Here is an 18,441-nt window from a genome sequence, read left to right as displayed (position 1 = left end):
TCCAAAGTATGCAAGTTGTTGTTTGAGCCACAAAATCTGTGCACAACAGCTTCCAACAACAATGTATTCAGCCTCAGCAGTAGAGAGAGCAACACATGTTTGCTTCTTGCTATGTCATGAGATTAGGCTTGAGCCAAGAAGGTGGCAAGTGCCACTTGTGCTCTTTCTATCTAGCTTGCAACCTGCAAAGTCAGAATCTGAATAACCAATTAAATGAATTGGAGAGTGAGAAGGATACCATAATCCAACAGATGATGTTCCTTTGAGATATTTCAGAATTCTTTTTGCAGCTTTGAAGTGTGACTCTTTAGGATTTGCTTGATATCTTGCACATAGACACACCGCAAACATGATGTCCGACCTACTAGCTGTTAGATAAAGTCAAGATCCAATCAATCCTCTGTATTTTGTTTGATCTACACTCTTTCCAACAGCATCCGCATCCATGTAACAACTTGATGGCATTGGAGTGTATGCTTCTTTGCAACTCTCCATTTCAAATTTCTTAAGAATCTCCTTGCAATACTTTGATTGACTTAAGAAGATCCCATCCTTTGTTTGCTTAACCTGCAATCCAAGAAAGAAAGACAGTTCTCCCATCATAGACATTTCAAACTCACCTTTCATTGCAGCACAAATTCTTCACACAAACTATCTTGTGTAGCACCAAAGATGATATCATCAACATAGATTTGCACAAGAATTATTTTTGCATTTGACTTCTTGATGAAGAGAGTCTTGTCTACCATTCCCCTTTCATATCCATGAGATAGCAGGAAGTTGCTAAGCCTCTCATACCACTGTCTTGGAGCTTGCTTCAGTCCATACAAAGCTTTCTTCAACTTGAAGACATGGTTGGGATACTTATGATCTTCAAAGCCCGGTGGTTGATCTACATAGACTTCCTCATTGTAGCCATTCAAGAAGACACTCTTGACATCCATTTGGAAGAGTTTGAAACCACTCATACACGCAAAATCCAGCAGCAGCCTCACAGCCTCCAATCTAGCAACAGGAGCAAAGGTTTCACCATAATCTATGCCCTCTTCTTGATTGTAGCCTTTGGCAACTAGCCTTGCTTTGTTCCTTGTGATCACACCATCCTCATCTAGCTTGTTCCTAAAAACCCATTTCAAACCAATAATATTCATTTCATTAGTTTTAGGGACAAGAAACCATACCTCATTCCTTACAAATTGATTCAACTCTTCATGCATAGCTTCAACCCACTTCTCATCCTTGAGAGCTTCCTCAATTGACTTTGGTTCAATTTGAGAGACAAAATTCGTGTGCCTGCAGAAGTTTGAGATGTAGCCTTTGGCAACTAGCCTTGCTTTGTTCCTTGTGATCACACCATCCTCATCTAGCTTGTTCCTAAAAACCCATTTCAAACCAATAATATTCATTTCATTAGTTTTAGGGACAAGAAACCATACCTCATTCCTTACAAATTGATTCAACTCTTCATGCATAGCTTCAACCCACTTCTCATCCTTGAGAGCTTCCTCAATTGACTTTGGTTCAATTTGAGAGACAAAATTCGTGTGCCTGCAGAAGTTTGAGATGGAGCTACGTGTGGAGACACCTTCCTTTATCTGCCCTATGATGTTATCCATTGACAAATCTCTAGGAATCCTCCACTCCTTGGGCAGCTCAGTCTGTTGCAGAATTTCAATTGGTTGTTTTTTTGCACAGATTTCCAGCTTCTCCAAACTGATGCTCTGTTCATCTTCTTCAGCACTGGTCTTTGGGATTTGATTGATTCTGCGATCTACCTCATCAAAGAAAACGTGAACTGATTCTTCTACAGTCATCAACCTCTTGTTGTAGACTCTATATGCATGACTTGTGAGTGAATACCCTATGAAGATACCAAGGTCCGCTTTCTCATCAAACTTTCCCAAGTTTTCCTTTCCATTGTTGAGAACGAAACAACTGCATCCAAAGACTTTGAGATGACTGATGTTAGGCTTCCTTCCATTGAAGAGTTCATATGGAGTTTTCTTCAAAATAGGCCTTATAAGCACCCTATTCATCACATAACATGAGGTGCTCACTGCATCTGCCCAAAATTACTTAGGAAGTGATGATTCACTAAGCATTGTCCTTACTAGCTCTTCAAGAGACCTGTTCTTCCTCTCTACCACTCCATTCTGCTGTGGTGTTCTTGGAGCAGAGAAGTTGTGCAGAATTCCCATCTTCTCACAGAATTTGCTGAACTTCTCATTCTCAAATTCTCCTCCATGATCACTTCTAATAGAACCTATGTTGCTGTTCTTTGTATTTTGCAACCTTCTTGCTAGCTTTTTGAATGCAGAAAAGGCATCACTCTTTGATTCCAAGAAAAGAGTCCAAGTGTACCTAAAATAGTCATCAATAATAACAAGAGCATAATAATTTCCACCAAGACTCATAGTTCTTGAGGATCCAAAGAGATCCATGTGAAGAAGTTCAAGAGGTTTCAAAGATGAAACAACATTTTTAATTTTGAAAGAACTTTTCACTTGTTTCCCTTTTTGGCATGCTTCACAAATGTGATCCCTCTCAAACTTGAGTTTTGGCAGCCCAATCACAAGATCCTTTGAAATTAGCTTGTTCAAGTGATTCATGTGAATATGAGCAATTCTTCTATGCCAAAGCCAAGATTCATCTTGCTTGGATAGAAGACATCCAATTGAACATGGTGAAGAGATATCTAGAAGATACACATTATTAACTCTCTTACCTACCAACATTACCTCTTTGGTGTTGGGTACACAAATTTCACATGTGTTTGACTTGAACATCACTTGATATCCCTTGTCACATAGTTGGCTAATGCTCAGCAGATTATGCTTTAGGCCTTCTACATAAAGCACATCATGGATTACCAAGATGTCTTTGTCTCCTATGGATCCTCTCCCAAGAATCCTTCCTTTGTTGTTGTCTCCATAGGTGACATGACCCTCTTGCTTAAAGGAGATACTCAGGAACTTTGATTTGTCCCCTATCATGTGCTTGGAGCATCCACTATCCAAGTACCACAGTTGCTTGCTCTCCTCCAAGATTTCCTACAAAAAAGATTTTCAAGTACAAAGATCTGGTCCCCTTATGAATGTGGGTCCATTTGGTTTACACTCATCAATTAAAGCTTTATTACCCTTAGAATCCACTTCATAAGATCTTTAGGAACAACATATTTTTTGATTTTACAGAACCTCACATAATGACCTCTTTTCATGCAATAGAAGCATATAACAATCGGTTGTTTCGATGGTCCAATCGATTGTTTTTCTAACATTTTCGAAAATGATTTTGAAAATCTATCTTGTTTGTTTTGTGGATTAAAACCCAATCCAGCTTTTCCAAAAACACAGTTTTGAGATGCTAGAACACTCTCAAAGTTGGATTGGCCTTTAGAAAGCTTATCCACAGTTTTAACAAGATAATGGACCTTCTTTTCAAGATTTTCGCAATTTTCACAAACTAGAGTATCACACTTGCACGAGGAGTTTTTGTAAATGATTTCAAGATTTTCAAAATCTTGTTTTGAATTTTCTAATTCCTCTTCCAGTGTCTTTACTCTGTTTTCAAGCCAACTGTTCTTTTTCTTTTAACCGATTATTCAAGAGAGCCAATCGGTTGGCTTCTTCATGTGTTTCTTGAAAGGCTTGAAGCAATTGACCATAATTTTCAGAGTTTGAAGAGTTTGATGAACTTACACTACTTGAGTCATCCTCCTTTCTGGCCATGAAGCAAAGGTTGAGGCTTTTCTTATTTTTCCTTCTTTTCCTTCTTGTTTGACTCTTTGTCATTGTCTTCTTTGGTTCATTGTGTCCATGAGCAGCCTTGAGTGTGTCCCACATATCCTTAGCAATTTTGCATTTTGATATCCTGAAAAACTTATTAGTATCTAGTGCAGAAGCTATTATGTTTTGAGCAGTACAATCAAGCTTGGCCATCTTACATTCATCATTGGTTCATTGAGACCAAGGTTTTGCAATGAAAGAACCATTCTTTTTAAACTTTGGAATGTAAGGACCATTCTCAATTGAATCCCAAATTCCTTGATCAATAGATTCCATAAAGATTTTCATTCTTGCTTCCTAATATTTGTACTCAATCCACAGAATAAAGGTGGTTTGTAGATTGAAGCACCTTCCTCAAAAGATAGTTTTCCAGCCATAGAAAAAAGATTTTTGGATCAACTTGAATAACTTTCAAGAACCAAGCTCTTGATACCAATTGTTAGAATATATGGCCTTAAACGAGAGGGGGGGGGGGGTGAATTGTTTAAGAGGGATTTTCGCAAACTTTTCATCCTTGAATGAAATTACTTCAAGAAAACCTTGATTAAGAAATCAGTTTTTCAAAACATAAAGCAAAAGGCACAACACTAGTAAAAACAATCAGTTGTTTTACCGAAACAATCGGTTGTTTATACCAGTTAACAAATATCAAAACTGAATTTAAAGAGTTAGAGATAGAGAGAATGCACACAGATGTTTATACTGGTTAACTCCAAATCCAGAGCTACATCCAGTCTTTTCAGAAACCCTTTGAGGAAATCCACTAAGCAATCACAACTTCATCACTTACACCACAACCAAGAAAGTGACCTTGAACACCTCAAGACACACACTCTTCTTGGCCAGAAAGTGATCTTGATCCCCTCAAGAACACACAACCAATATCAGCAAACACAGAAACGAAACTTGTTTCACAGAGTACAAGGATTACACTTGTTACAGAAGATAATCTGAAATCAATACAAGCAGAATCTTATTCCACACACTTTGATCAATCACAAACTCTAAGCAATCTCAGCTCTTTGAAAAACTCAAAAACTCTTTTCAAAATCTTGTAAAAGATTGTTACTCAAATCTGTTTTTCTGAATTTATTCAAAGATGTTGTTTGTTATCAAATCTTAACAAACTCTTAAATTGCATCAAAAGATTGGTCAAAGCATTTAATGATTGGAGAGTAAACAGTTAAATCATTTAAAGCTCAGTCAAAGATAAAACAGTTTTTCTGTTATGGTCCCAAAACAAACAATCGGTTGTGTCCTCGAATCAATCGGTTGTTTTGGTTCTAACAGTTCAACCATTTGAAAAACAGTTTTCAATCTTTTCTCAAAACATCTAAGTATAAACAATCGGTTGTTTCGACAAAACAATCGGTTGTTTTAACTTAGTTTGAAAAATATTTTACTTTCATAAAGATTGAGAATGCCCATGCTTTAGATTTAATCAAAAGGTGGATTACAACACTCTAACTACCTCAGAACTAAACTAAACCAGCACAGCAACAGCAAGCACAGCCAAGGCTTCAACATCCTTCAAAGGGTTTGGATTCTTCAAAGCTTGAACACCACTTGATTCAACACATAGTACCCATAGAAAGTCATATGTAGATGATGCCCGAGGATATATGTGAGGTTGTTTGGATTAAGGAATGATAGACTGAATTTGTAATGAGAATTATGTGACACTGATGTAAAATGTAAGTTTACAAATTTATCCTTGTTATTAAAAATATTTAAATAATGAATTATGCTATATATTTTTGTTGTGTAAGTTTGAATTAATTATTTTTTCTAATTTATAACATCCATAATTACTTTTATTTTTCAATAAAAAATTAAAAATATATAAAATATATTTTGTGTTAAATTAAAATAAATTTATTAAATATATTAAAATTTATGAAAATAATATTTATTATAATATATATTTTGTTATTCTATATAACTATATATATTTTGTTGATATTATAATTTTATTTTATTATTTATAACTATATGTTGTTATTAATAGTATAATTAAATATTTTTAAAATTGTTAAATAAATTTATATAATATTTAATTTTATAATAAAATGTAATATATATATATATATATATATATATATTTGAATAAAATGCAAAAGATTTATATGAAATGAGTACAAATCTTTATATAGACTTATGTGACTCATTCACTCCCCACCCACTTTCAAAATAGTGAAAGAAACATAATAACTACCACTCCCTCCTCTTACCTCGAAATAAGAAATAAATAAAGAATGCATAAGAGTGAGAAGAACATTGAGATTGGCACAGACAATAATAGAACTCAATCAGATAATCAGATACATGTCACTCTGAGAAAACTTGGTGTCCTCCTCCTCTTACTCACCTTCAAAATCTATTCCACTCACCTAACTCAACACACATCACAAGCCATAGATCCTCTTCTCTATTGGTAATCCTCTTCTCTATTGGTAAATCTCTCTTCCTTTCTACACAACATTTCTTCTTCTTAATTGTTACCTATCAGTTAAATTTAAGCTAATTTCTTTTGATTTCTAAGTTTCTTCTTGTTTAGGATTGTTAGATTTCACCAATGAAAAAAAACTTGGATTTTAAGCATGCATGGAATCCAATCCACACATATTTCATCACAACTAAACAAGCTTTGACAAATTCTTTACACAACTGGTATGATCTGTTTTGTCTATTCTACACAAACAGGTGTGCAGAAACAATTGAGAAGGAGAAATCTAAGAGATGGAAGGCTTATTTTCAGAGGCAGAATCAAGTTCTCTAAAGCTCTACATCCTTCCATTTCCAGCTCCGGGACACATGAACCCACAGATCAATCTGGCTCAAGTTTTAGCCTTTCGTGGCCACCATGTTACCATTCTCACCACCCCTTTAAACCATCAATTCATCCCAAAACATCTCAACGTTCATACCTTCAACTTCCCCTCCGACCAAGCTGGTCTTTCTTCTACCCTCCAGAACATATCCTCTGCAGAAGACAACCAAACCGCCTACAAGATATGGAAGGCCACACACGGTCTCAAACCCCAGATAGAAACCTTTCTGCAGCAAAACCCTCCTCATGTTTTGATTTCTGATATAATGTTTCCATGGAATTTCGCTTCCACACTCAACATCCCCAGAGTGGTTTTCAGCCCCACCCCCATCTTCGCTCTTTGCGTTGCTGAGGCGATCAACAATTGCCACCCCCAAGTGTTGCCTTCGGATTCTTCGCTTCCTTTTGTTGTCCCTGGTGATCTCCCCCACCATGTCACACTTAATTTTGACCCTTGGACAACCAGCTTTCGCACCATGGCTCGCTGTTGGCTACACGCCAAGGAAAAAAACACTGCTGGGGTTATTGTAAACACCTTTGCAGAGCTCGAAGATGGGTACAGTGAGTACTTCCAGAAGCTCACCGGCGTTAAAGTGTGGCACGTTGGCGAACTCTCCCTTATGCTGGATTATTACCACAGAAGAGGCTCGTCATCACAGAAGAATCATGTAAGCGACAAAGTAAGTAGACTTTCACTGTACACTTGTTTGGAGAAAATGGATGAACATCCAATTTTTACATGGAGAAAAGGAGGATTATTTACGATTTTGTTATGAATATGTATCTTTTGTAATAATTTCAGGTTGGTGAGCATGAGTGCCTGAACTGGCTTAGCTCAAAGGAAGCGAAATCAGTGGTGTACATATGTTTTGGAAGCTTGGGTGGTCTGAGCAAGGAGCAATATTTGGAGATAGCAAGAGGGATGGAGGCCTCAGGGCAGAATTTCCTTCTTGTGCTTCCAAAGAATGTAAATGATGATGGGTGGGTGCATGGGTTGGAAGAAAGGATGAGGGAAAATGAGAGAGGGATGGTAGTGAGAGGTTGGGTTCCACAGGGTTTGATATTGAAGCATGTTGCGATTGGAGGGTTCCTAACACATTGTGGAGCTAATTCAGTGGTGGAGGGGATTTGTGAGGGGGTGCCTATGATGACCATGCCTAGGTTTGGTGACCATTTTCTGTGTGAGAAGTTGGTGACTGAGGTGCATGGGGTTGGGGAGCCTGTGGGGGTTTGGGAATGGAGCATGTCACCCTATGATGCGAGGAGGAAGGTGGTGGGCTGGGAAAGAATTGAGAGTGCTGTGAGGAAGGTGATGAAGGATGAAGGAGGTTTCTTCACAAAACGAGTGCATGAATTAAAGGAAAAAGCACACAAAGCTGTTCAAGAAGGTGGATCCTCTTATGATCATGTCACAGCCCTTCTTCAATCAATCAAAGAGATGAATGTTTGAGGTTCATGTCAATGTTTTATTTTATTAGGGACTCTTTTCTTTCGAATTTAGGTTATATTTCGTCCCAATTTCTTTTAACAAGATATTTCTACCAGTTAAACCAAAAACATATTATTTATGTTTATTTTTTCTTTGCAGGGGATATAGATAGACATTTGCGTTTTAAGTAAAATAAAAATGTCTTTTTTCAGAAGAGGAAGTGGATATTAAATGATGATAGAAGTAAATTAAGTAAAACTTGTTTAATTAAAAAAGATTTATTCACGAACTCTACTTAAGTCGGTGAATCTAGCATAGTACATGAAACCAATTCCACACCAACCTTACTGCAAAATAGAACAAACGAAAATGACACTTCACAAAAAATACTCGAAAACAAAATAAAATTACGCATTCTTCAACGAAAAGTTTTTTCACATCATAATAAATAGGGTATTGATATATTACAACTCTCAACAATAAAAACATACACTTCACACTTTAAATAAATTAATATTTTATTTATTTTATTTTTTTTTAATTAAAAATATTATTATATTATTATAAACAATATCAAATATATGTTTTGTACTGTTAATAGTCTCAAATAAACTTTTATCCAGTAAATATTCTTATTTCTGTAACCCTTCGCTTTTTATTTAACTCTTGACATTTGTTTCTTTTCACAAAATAATACTTTCTTATGCCCATTTAACAGAACTTTAATGAAATTGAAACAAGAAACTAATAGAATTAAACTTATTATATTAAAATTTTTTTCTTGGTGTACTACTTAAACAAAAACATATTTTACCCTTCAAAATGTAGAGTGAATTGATATTCGCTCAACTCAACAACACTGTAAAGATTAAGGTTTTTGTGGTGGAATCATAAATCAGAGATATTAGAGGAAAAGATTCATTGGTAACCCTCTTCCCTTTCTGTGTTTTTTTTTTTATAAATTGTAAAGATATCAGATACATGTGTTTATCTTCTTAATTTCTCTGATGGTTTGTTCTTATTATCTATGACTCGCTCCCGTGTGGAAATGAATTTAAATTTTTGCAAATCGGAGTTGAATGCTGTCAATACTGTGAGACGCTTGATATGTTTGTTGGGTTTGTTAATTTAACTTGATGTTAGTGCATACTAAGTGTTTGATAAAACGCCAACTTTGGGTGTGTAAGGAATGAGAGCTACTTGTCTGTTATGAGTTTGTTACTCTGTTTGAGTTGTATTACTTGGTATAAGTACTTTGGTGTAAGCATTCCTATGTTAAGAAGAACAAAGTTATTATTCACAAACTCTGAATTTTGGCTCTCTTTCATTAGCTGTATTACTTTTTGTCCTTTTTTCTCTTGATTTTGGATATACCTTCATAGTGGGTCCATTGGTTTGAACCTGTGCTGATTGCTTCATGGTAGGGGTACTAAATTCTTTTCGTTTAGTTACTATTTGATATGTCTCTACTGCTATTAATTTGATCTAACAACTTTATAGGACTTTCTGTTTGTCCTGTGAGGTGTTCATTTTAATCTTCTGATTCGGTTTGAGATGCATCATGCATGCTGGCTGACTTAAGGTGTATGAACTCTGTGTTTTTCGATATGTTTCATACGAACTTCAAAGTAATTATACCCAGAAGCAAATCCAGTTAGTGTTCCTGAAGAAGATTGCTGTGGTGAAAATTGTTATATGTCACTACATGCTAATTGCAGTTTGAATTGTCTGGGAGTTTTGGACATCAAATTCTTTCATTACACTCTTTTGCTTATAAATTTGCAGTGTATAAATCAAATATCATTTGATTATTCAATACAAATGGCTGAAGCTAGTAGCTCTCGGACGGAAGCCACGACCAAATCTCAACTTATATACCGGTGTAAGAAATGCAGAAGAATTGTTGCTTCAGAAGAAAATATAGTTTCCCATGAGCGCGGGAAAGGAGAATTAAGCTTCAAGTGGAAAAAGAGAAGCAGTGAAGCCTGGGAAGCGGAACCGCAACCAGTTGATTGCACTTCAATATTTGTTGAGCCGATGAAATGGATGGAAGCAGGTACGTGTAAAATTTCCCTCATATATTTTACTTGCCATAAAATAATGTCAAACTTCATACTAACACTGGATATATGGATTGGCTTGAAAGTACAAGAAGGTAATGTGGGGGATAAACTTCTATGTATGGGTTGCAATGCTCGTTTGGGTAATTTCAACTGGGCGGGTATGCAGTGCAGCTGTGGAGCCTGGATTAACCCTGCATTTCAGCTGCATAAAAGCAGATTAGATGAGTGCTATATGTAAATCAATCAACTTGCAGATTTTCCAGAAGACCAGAGCTTGAAAAAAAAATGAAGCTTCTTCTTTTTCTGAACAAAACACAATGGCAGCTTAGCTTGGAAGATTGTATTGTTCAACTCCATGCTTGTTATTGATTAAAACTTTGTTTTTATAGTAATAATATGCAAAATAAGTTTTTTTTTCACCATTAAACTTTGTTTTTTCAGCATGCTTACATGAAATGAATGGCATGAAAAGTAAAAATACAATGTAGTTTGTATCAGGTAGAGGGATACGAATTTTAATACTGGAATAACTAAGGAGCCACTATTAACTGTATAGTTTTGTTAAAGATACTATACAATGTAAAGAGGGAAATATGTATAGTTAATATCGAAGACATGTTTCGATAATCTAGGGAAAAATGTATAGCTAACAATCAAGGATTATATCTTTTATTACTTAATATCTTCTTTCTTTATTCTTGATCATTATGAACAGCGAATCCTTTGTATGTTTTGATACATACAACAAATCCTACACGTTGTCAAGTGAAATAGGTTTTCACTGCAAGATATGTGCAGCCGCGAGTTTCATCCTTTTTCTTTCTGAGAAGAATAGTACTTGCTGTAATGCTTTTGCTCTCTGGGTGCTGTCATGTCCCTTGATCACTGATGTGATCCCAAGATCGGAGTCGCTCTTCTCCGGCGAGTGACCATTATGTTGGCTGACCATCTATGGACGATACTATGTTTGCTATTGAGCACAATGAACTACTTTAACTTCGTTTAACCCATATATCTATTCCATATATCTATATCTAAATGACAAATAAACTAATATTCACTGATATTGTTTTAACTTGTCTTCGTGTTAATGAAAAAAATATTTAGATTGATATTGTACGGATAACATTCAAATTTTTAAAATTAGTTTTGGGTAGGAGACGAGTATGTACCAACATACTTGTCGTGTATCCGCTTTAAATTATTAAAAAAAATTAGTTTATTTGATACTCTATTTTAAAATTATTGTAATTTCTTCAATTTATTTTATATTGAAGAAAAAAATGTGTTCTTTTAAATTTAAGAAAATAAAATATGTTAAACATTAAATTCTTGATAATATTATGTTTATTTTTTGTTTTAATTTTTATTTTTTAAGAAATATTATTTAATAAATATTTGAGTGGTTACGGGTGTGGTATGAGTATACCCTTTACATTATCGAAACAATAACAAAACACAAATTTCATGTGTCGGGTATCGAGAATGAGTATGAGCTTTTACTTTGGGAATTAAAAATCCTTAATTTTGTGTCTCATATCATATGACTAGTAATAAAACTTTTTGTTGAATTGAACGTTTACCTTACCATGAGTCAAAAGTTATAGAGAATAGTTAGAATACAACATTATTGGCCAGACCTCAGACATCGGCTGAAGAAAAGGTCGATGTCAGATGTCGACATCGGACCTCGGTGATCCAACCGTAATAATGGGCCATATAAGCTGGCCTCCACAAACAGTATGAGTTAACGTGAGTTAACACCCAAATACCAGAAAGACCTAAATCACAAGAGAATCATGCATGGGGTGTGTATAGTACATTTGGGTACGGCACAAGCAAGTGTTCCCTGGAGGCGCTAAGGCCCGTAAGGGTTAGGGTTTCCAGGGAAAGACTGCATGCATGACACGTGAATAATTAGGGCACCCACAGAACAGATGATGCCGCAACACTGGTACATGAGTTGGTACCCCGACGACTATACTGTTAGAAATATTGCACTGCAGAAGAGGCAAGTCTTGTGCTGCGGCTGCGCTAAGCTTGTGCAACACGCCGCAAGAGGCCTCTCCAGCGAACCCTAATTCCACTTAAGGAAAGATCCTTGAGGGATAGGGAGTTGACCTAATTACAACCTATATAAAGGGTGGTAAGAACCCTAGAAAAGGTACGCCGTTTCTAAGACTGAAACTGCTTTACACACTTATTGTTTCTTAGCCCAGTACTGACTTGATCGTCAGAGTGCAATCAACAAGTAGGGCCCCCTCTGTTTCAGCGGAGCCACTCTCACCTACCTAAGGAGAGAGCGTAAACCACCAGGAGATAGGAGGAGCCACCATCTGCCTTTGAAGTCAATGGCGGCCGAGTCAACCGACGAGAACATTTGGAGCCCACCGTAGGGCACGATAAAACTAGGTCTCATTCATAATCGTGTTGAGAGCCAACTAGCAACATGAGGAACATGAGGCAAGGATCAGTCGCGACAGAAGGAGGGGACAACGTCACCATGCAACAGCTCATGGAGACCATACGTGCCCTTCAGCAGGCGGTAGCGACGTCCAGAGTTGATCAAGATCAATTCCAGGTCAACCTGGCCGCGTCGCAAGCAAGCAACGAAGAGCTGCGCAGAAACAATGAGGAACTACGCAGGAGTTTACAACATGTAGGAGAACGTATGGTCGATGAGCGGGCCCCACCCATGCCAGTTAGGGCTCGCCCCATGCCGTTCTCTTAGGCGATCATGGACATTGTGATACCAGCCACATTCATGGGCACGAAGGTCACCTTCACAGGTGTAGAGAACCTAGAGGCTCATATCACAGTTTTCCACACCCAGATGATGCTTTCAGGAGGCTCCGACGTCGTGCACTGTAAGCTGTTCATGAGTACGCTGTCAGGCACAACATTGAACTGGTTCGTTAGTCTTCCTGATAGACACATTACGTCGTTCAATCAATTCTCAACGCTATTCAGAGAACAATACATTGTTAACTGAGCTCCCCCTCTAGTCTCTTACGATCTTTTCGACGTAAGGCAATGCTAAGGAGAGTCATTGAAAGATTTCCTAAACAGATTCGGGGTACAGGTGGTGAAGCTGCACACGAAGGACGAAGACATGACGGTGCATGCCTTCAGGAAGGGAGTGCTGCCAGGACCCTTCAGTGATTCACTGATAAGATGTCGCCCTATGACCTTCTGCGAGATTAGACGTCGAGCTGTGGCCCACATCATCGCAGGAGGAGAGGTCACCGAAAAGTGCGGTCGCGTCGGCCTAGTCCGACTTCGAGGAGCTGGTCGTCCTCAGCCTATGAGGGTACATGAGGCCACAACGAAGAAGAAAGCCCCGGGAGCACAACCATCATACGAAGCAAGGAAGCCCCAGACCAGGGCACGCATGAGAGAAAACGCCCCCACCATATACAATTCTCGGGTGGACCTTAAGTAGCTGATTTCCATCCCCAACGTGGCCGACAGATTAAAGTCTCCACCAAAGACCGATAAGAGGCTAGGGTCCAGCAAAAACGCTTGGTGCGAGTTCCACCAAACCTCTGGCCACAACCTGTGCAACTGTCTGGCATTGGGATTCCAGTTGGACGAACTGATAAGGAGCGATTTCTTGAAGGACTACCTGCAAGAGCTGCAAGGGGCCCTGATGACAACGACCCCAACAGGAGACAGTGCCTCAGGATGCAGACTTCTTAGCTTCCTGGATGCTTTCTTCGGGTACAACCAGATCAAGATGCATCCTAGGGACGAGTGCAAGACAACGTTCATAACAAAGCTTTCTTTTTACTATTACAAAGTGATGCCTTTTGGGTTCAAGAATGCAGGGGCGACCTACCAGCGGTTGATGGACAGAGTACTTGCGTCCATGATAGGACAAAATGTTCAAGCGTATGTGGACGACATGGTGGTCAACTCCTAGGTGAGAAATCAACACGCCTTTGATTTGGAAGAGTTATTTACCACAATAACTAAGTACGCGCTGAAGTTGAACCCTGAAAAATGTGTGTTTGTGGGTAGAGGCAGGCAAGTTCTTAGGTTTCCTACTCACTGAGTGTGGGATAGGGGCGAACCCTGAGAAGTGTGTTGCCCAATCTTAGTGAAGGAGGTGCAGCAGCTGACAGGGCGGATTGTCGCTTTGTCTAGATTCGTGTCAGCAGGGGGAGATAAGGGGCATCCTTATTTCCAATGCCTCAAGAGGAATAACAGGTTCGTCTGGACCAAGGAGTGTGAGGAATCCTTCCTCAAATTGAAGGAATACTTGGCCAACCCACTAGTATTATGCAATCCACAACCAGGCACCCCGCTTCGCTTGTACTTCGCAGTCACGGATCAGGCGATCAATTCGGTCCTGATCCAGGAGTAGGACTAGGTATAAAGCGCGATATATTTCGTGAGTAAAGTATTGCAAGGGCCTGATGTGAGGTATCAGGCCATAGAGAATGCAGCTTTGACGGTAGTTTTTTAGCGAAAAGACTTCACCACTACTTCCAGAGCTTCACCGTGATAGTGATGACAGACCTGCCCATTCGCAAGGTCTTACAGAAGCTTGATGTGGCATGACGAATGGTGCGCTGGGCGGTGGAGCTATCAGAGTTCGATGTGCAGTACAAACCCAAAGGATGTATCAAAGGCCAGGTTTATGCTGACTTCGTAGTAGAGCTCTCCTCAACAGCCACACACCAAAAGGAAGGAGGTTTCAGGTGGGTCTTCTTCATAGATGGATCCTCTAACCAACAGGGTAGCGGAGCTGGTGTCATCTTTGAAGGACCAAATGGGTTGTTGATCGAGCAGGCCCTGTGGTTTGCTTTCAAGGCCAGTAATAACCAGGCAGAGTACGAGGCCTTGATAGCTGGAATGCTGCTAGCTAAAGAGATGGGGGCGAAGAGTTTGATGGCGAAGAGTGACTCCCTGTTGGTAACAGAGCAGGTTACAGAAGAGTACCAGGCCAAGGACCCCCAGATGGCTGCAAACCTTCAGTATGTCCAGATCCTAAAGGAGACTTTCACAGTGTTCGAGTTAGTACATGTCCCTCGAGAATAGAATGCCCGAGCTGACTTGCTAGCAAAGCTCGCCAGTTCAGGCAAGGGGGGCAGGCAGAGGACAGTCATTCAGGAGACCCTGAGACACCTCAAACCATCACAGATGTCATAGTGGAGGTCCAACAGATAAGCACCTCAGAAGGTGTTAAGAGAAGTCATCGGTCGTTGACTCAAGAAACCCTAAAAACGCCTAGAATAGGCACATACGCGTTAGCAGGGGAAAAGTCAATGCAAGTTTGTGTAGTTGAAGGAGGCAAAACTTGGATGACACCTTACCGACGCTACTTGGCTGATGGGATACTCCCGTTGGAACCCACAAAGGCCAGAGTAGTCAAGAAGAATTTGAGCAAATACACCCTGATCGACAAGGATTTGTTTAGACATGGGTTTACTCACCTTACCTTGATATGCGTAAGTGGTGAGCAGTGCACGCGCATTATGGCAGAGCTTCACGAAGGGATATGCGAGAATCACATCAGCGGCCGAGCTCTCTCGTCGAAGGCCGTTCGCGTAGGATATTATTGGCCAACTATGAGGGAATACTGTACGAGGTATGCACAGTGGTGTAAGCAGTGCCAACAACATGCTGACTATCACAAGGCGCCCCAAAAGAGCTGAGGTCGATCTATAGCCCATGGTCGTTCCGTACCTGGGGGATCGACATTCTGGGGCCTTTCCCTTTAGCGGTACGACAGATGAAGTACCTCGTGGTTGCCATAGAATACTTCACAAAGTGGATAAAGGCTGAGCCAGTAGCGTAGATCACAATCCACAAGGTCCAACACTTTGTGTGGAAGAACATAGTATGCCGCTTTGGAGTCCCAAAACGATTGGTGTCCGATAATGGCACCCAGTTTGCGAGCCAACAATTGGGCAAGTAGTGTACATAACTTAGTATAAAGCAGGTGTTTGCATCAGTCGAACACCCCCAGATGAACGGGCAGGTCAAGTCTGCCAACCGAGTTCTGCTCAGAGGTCTGAAGAGAAGGCTGGAGAAAACCAAAAGGATCTGGGCAGAGGAGGTTCCTAGAATTGTGTGGGCTTACCACACCACTCCCTAGTCCACTACCAAAGAAACATCCTTTAGCTTGGTGTATGGTTCGGACGCAATGATTCCTGTAGAAATCCAGGATAGCTCACCACGTTTCCAGAACTTCGTGGCTGAAGAATCCAACGAAGAATGAAAGGTGAACCTGGACTTATTGGATGAATTCAAGGAAGAAGCAAGAATCAAGGCTGGAGTACAAGTACAACTCCAAGCTGAGACCTCGGCAGTTCCAGGTCACCGACCTGGTGATGCGAAAGGCCCACCCATACCAGCTAGAAAACAAGTTGTCTCCCAAGTGGACTGGTCCCTTCCGTGTGACAGAGGCCCTTGGAAATGGAGCATACCAGCTTGAGACTTTAGAAGGTGGAGCAATCCCTCATACGTGGAATGCGACCAACCTTAAGTTTTATTTCAGTTGAATTATTGCATTGTACACAGTCTTTAGGGGACACTCTTTTTTCCTTATAAGGGTTTTTTATCGAGATCATCCAATAAAATTTCAATTAAAGAGATATTCTTGTAAGTATTTTGTACAGTGCAACAGATGAACCTCTCCGGGTTCGAAACACCAAGATTGGGAATAGTATGGTTCATAGTGAGCCTCCCTCTTGCATGGGAACGCCAAGGTCGAGAAAAGTATGGTTCACCAGTTAAAATCCTCCCTTGCCCTAGATGGCAAGGACGAGGTCAGTTAACGAACCTCTCCCTTGGGTTAGAAACACCAAGATTGGGAATAGTATGGTTCCTAGTGAGCCTCCTTCTTGCGTGGGAATGTCGAGGTCGAGACAAATGGTTCACCAGTTAAAATCCCCCCTGCCCTAGATGGTGAGGACGAGGTCAGTAAACAAAGTAATCATCTCCTTTGGGTTAGAAACACCAAGACTGGGAGCGGTATGGTTCTTAGTAAGCCCTTCTCTTGTGAGGGAACGCCAAGGTCGAGAACAGAGCAGTTACCAGGTAAAATCCTCCCCTACATATATACGGCTAGGGCGAGGTCAGAAAGAAGGACCTCTTCTTTGTCTTGTAAGGAAAGGTTAGTATGGTTTCCAGTTACACGTCTCTCTTATCCCTGTATGGAAAGGTTGAGTCCAGCTAAGTGAATCTCTCCATTGTCTTGTAAGACAAGGTCGAGAACAGTATGGTCCCCAACCAAGGGTCTCCCTTGTCTTGTAAGACAAGGCCGAGAACGGTGCGGTACCTAGTTAAAGATCTCCCTTAACCTCATGAGTCAAGGTTGAGAGCAACATCTCCCTTACCTTTGTTTGACAAAGGATAGGGCGAAGTAAGAGCTTGGGTAAGCATTGCCTCTACCCTAAGACGACGAAGAAAGAATAAAGTCAAACGAGTGGCAAAGAAGCGTGCTACCTAAGTCAAAAAGGCCCTAAAGCGTTGTTAGACCAAGCAAGTCAGGAAAAGCAATTAACAACGAAAAGGGAACAAGACAAGAGAAAACAAATATATATATAAGAAATCTATACATATATATTTGCAAAGAGACAATTGTTCATCAAGCAGTTAAATAATTACAACAAACAGAAGTCACTCCTTGGCATTGACCAGCTTCCCATCAACGATCTTCTTTGACAAGCCGATTTGAGAAAGATCCACCGTAGGGTGCGCGTAGGCAACCTGGGCCATGGCATCCTCAAACCCAGTGGCATAGGCATCAACAACATTGTTAGTGAGCTCCTCTTTGGTCTGATTGAAGAGTTCGTCCTTGTGAACTAGCTCTTCCTCCATCTGGCCAAGCTGTACCTCCTGTTGGGTCGCCCTTTCCTCGAGCCTGGCCATCTTAGCCTACGAATCTTCTGCCTTCTCCTGAAAGTCAATGACCTCAGTTCGGAGAGATAAGGTCTTTGAGTGAGCGCTCAGGGTTTCCTGGGACTTCTCAAACAAAAGCCTCTTGGTCTCTTTGTCAGTCTAGAGAAGATCTGACACCTCCAGATACAGTGCGGTTTCGCGTTGTTTGAGCTTCTTGATCTAGAGGGCATCTTGGCTTGCTGCCTCCCTTAGTTCCTGCATCTCAGTCCTCAGTTCCTGCCCTTTGGTCATAACAAAAATGGATGCGATGAGGTGCATGCTCTTGTAGGGGGTCTTCACCATGCTCTCATCCTCTCCCGATCTTGGAAGGATTGAAGGGTCCGCTGGAGGAAGGCTGGCAAGTCAGCAGCAGAAGGTGCATCGTGAGCACCTCCAGAGGCGCTCTCCCCCCGCCTTCGTGTACCACCATGTCACGAGGAG

General features: G+C 40.1%; 3 protein-coding genes across 6 annotated transcripts; all 3 read left to right on the top strand.

Annotated features, from left to right (window-relative positions):
* Positions 1-5,965: 5,965 nt before the first annotated feature.
* LOC137825941 (scopoletin glucosyltransferase-like) lies at positions 5,966-8,192 on the top strand. Of its 4 annotated transcripts, none has more exons than XM_068631758.1 (3): positions 5,966-6,222; positions 6,492-7,286; positions 7,421-8,192. In XM_068631758.1, exons 2-3 carry the CDS (start codon positions 6,528-6,530, stop codon positions 8,066-8,068), a joined length of 1,407 nt encoding a protein of 468 aa, XP_068487859.1. In that variant the 5' UTR covers positions 5,966-6,222; positions 6,492-6,527; the 3' UTR covers positions 8,069-8,192. The 4 variants fall into 4 exon arrangements, with proteins under 4 accessions (XP_068487859.1, XP_068487858.1, XP_068487857.1 ...); XM_068631757.1 differs by having other exon boundaries at positions 5,966-6,241; XM_068631756.1 differs by having other exon boundaries at positions 6,053-6,222; positions 6,492-7,298.
* Positions 8,193-9,012: 820 nt separating this feature from the next.
* On the top strand, positions 9,013-10,537 carry LOC137825942 (probable inactive dual specificity protein phosphatase-like At4g18593). The gene is made up of 3 exons (XM_068631759.1): positions 9,013-9,140; positions 9,833-10,103; positions 10,194-10,537. The coding sequence occupies exons 1-3, from the start codon at positions 9,075-9,077 to the stop codon at positions 10,346-10,348; spliced, it is 492 nt and encodes a 163-aa protein (XP_068487860.1). The 5' UTR covers positions 9,013-9,074; the 3' UTR covers positions 10,349-10,537.
* A 4,139-nt stretch (positions 10,538-14,676) lies between these two features.
* On the top strand, positions 14,677-15,153 carry LOC137824738 (uncharacterized). The gene has a single exon (XM_068630410.1). It carries the CDS (start codon positions 14,677-14,679, stop codon positions 15,151-15,153), a length of 477 nt encoding a protein of 158 aa, XP_068486511.1.
* The last annotated feature ends 3,288 nt before the right edge of the window (positions 15,154-18,441 follow it).

This window comes from Phaseolus vulgaris, chromosome 8 (assembly GCF_000499845.2).
Source record: "Phaseolus vulgaris cultivar G19833 chromosome 8, P. vulgaris v2.0, whole genome shotgun sequence".
Lineage (NCBI taxonomy): Eukaryota > Viridiplantae > Streptophyta > Magnoliopsida > Fabales > Fabaceae > Phaseolus > Phaseolus vulgaris.
Note: the sequence above shows the minus strand (reverse complement) of the source record. Positions and strands in the feature narration are given on the sequence as shown.

Bases quoted from the DNA above. Each gene is read 5' to 3' on its own strand.
- LOC137825941 (XM_068631756.1), top strand. From the start codon at position 6,528: ATGGAAGGCTTATTTTCAGAGGCAGAATCAAGTTCTCTAAAGCTCTAC. The intron at 7,299-7,420 runs GTAAGTAGACTT...TAATAATTTCAG, and splicing joins AGAATCATGTAAGCGACAAA to GTTGGTGAGCATGAGTGCCT.
- LOC137825942 (XM_068631759.1), top strand. From the start codon at position 9,075: ATGACTCGCTCCCGTGTGGAAATGAATTTAAATTTTTGCAAATCGGAG. The intron at 9,141-9,832 runs GTGAGACGCTTG...ATAAATTTGCAG, and splicing joins AGTTGAATGCTGTCAATACT to TGTATAAATCAAATATCATT. The intron at 10,104-10,193 runs GTACGTGTAAAA...TTGGCTTGAAAG, and splicing joins GATGAAATGGATGGAAGCAG to TACAAGAAGGTAATGTGGGG.
- LOC137824738 (XM_068630410.1), top strand. From the start codon at position 14,677: ATGGTGCGCTGGGCGGTGGAGCTATCAGAGTTCGATGTGCAGTACAAA.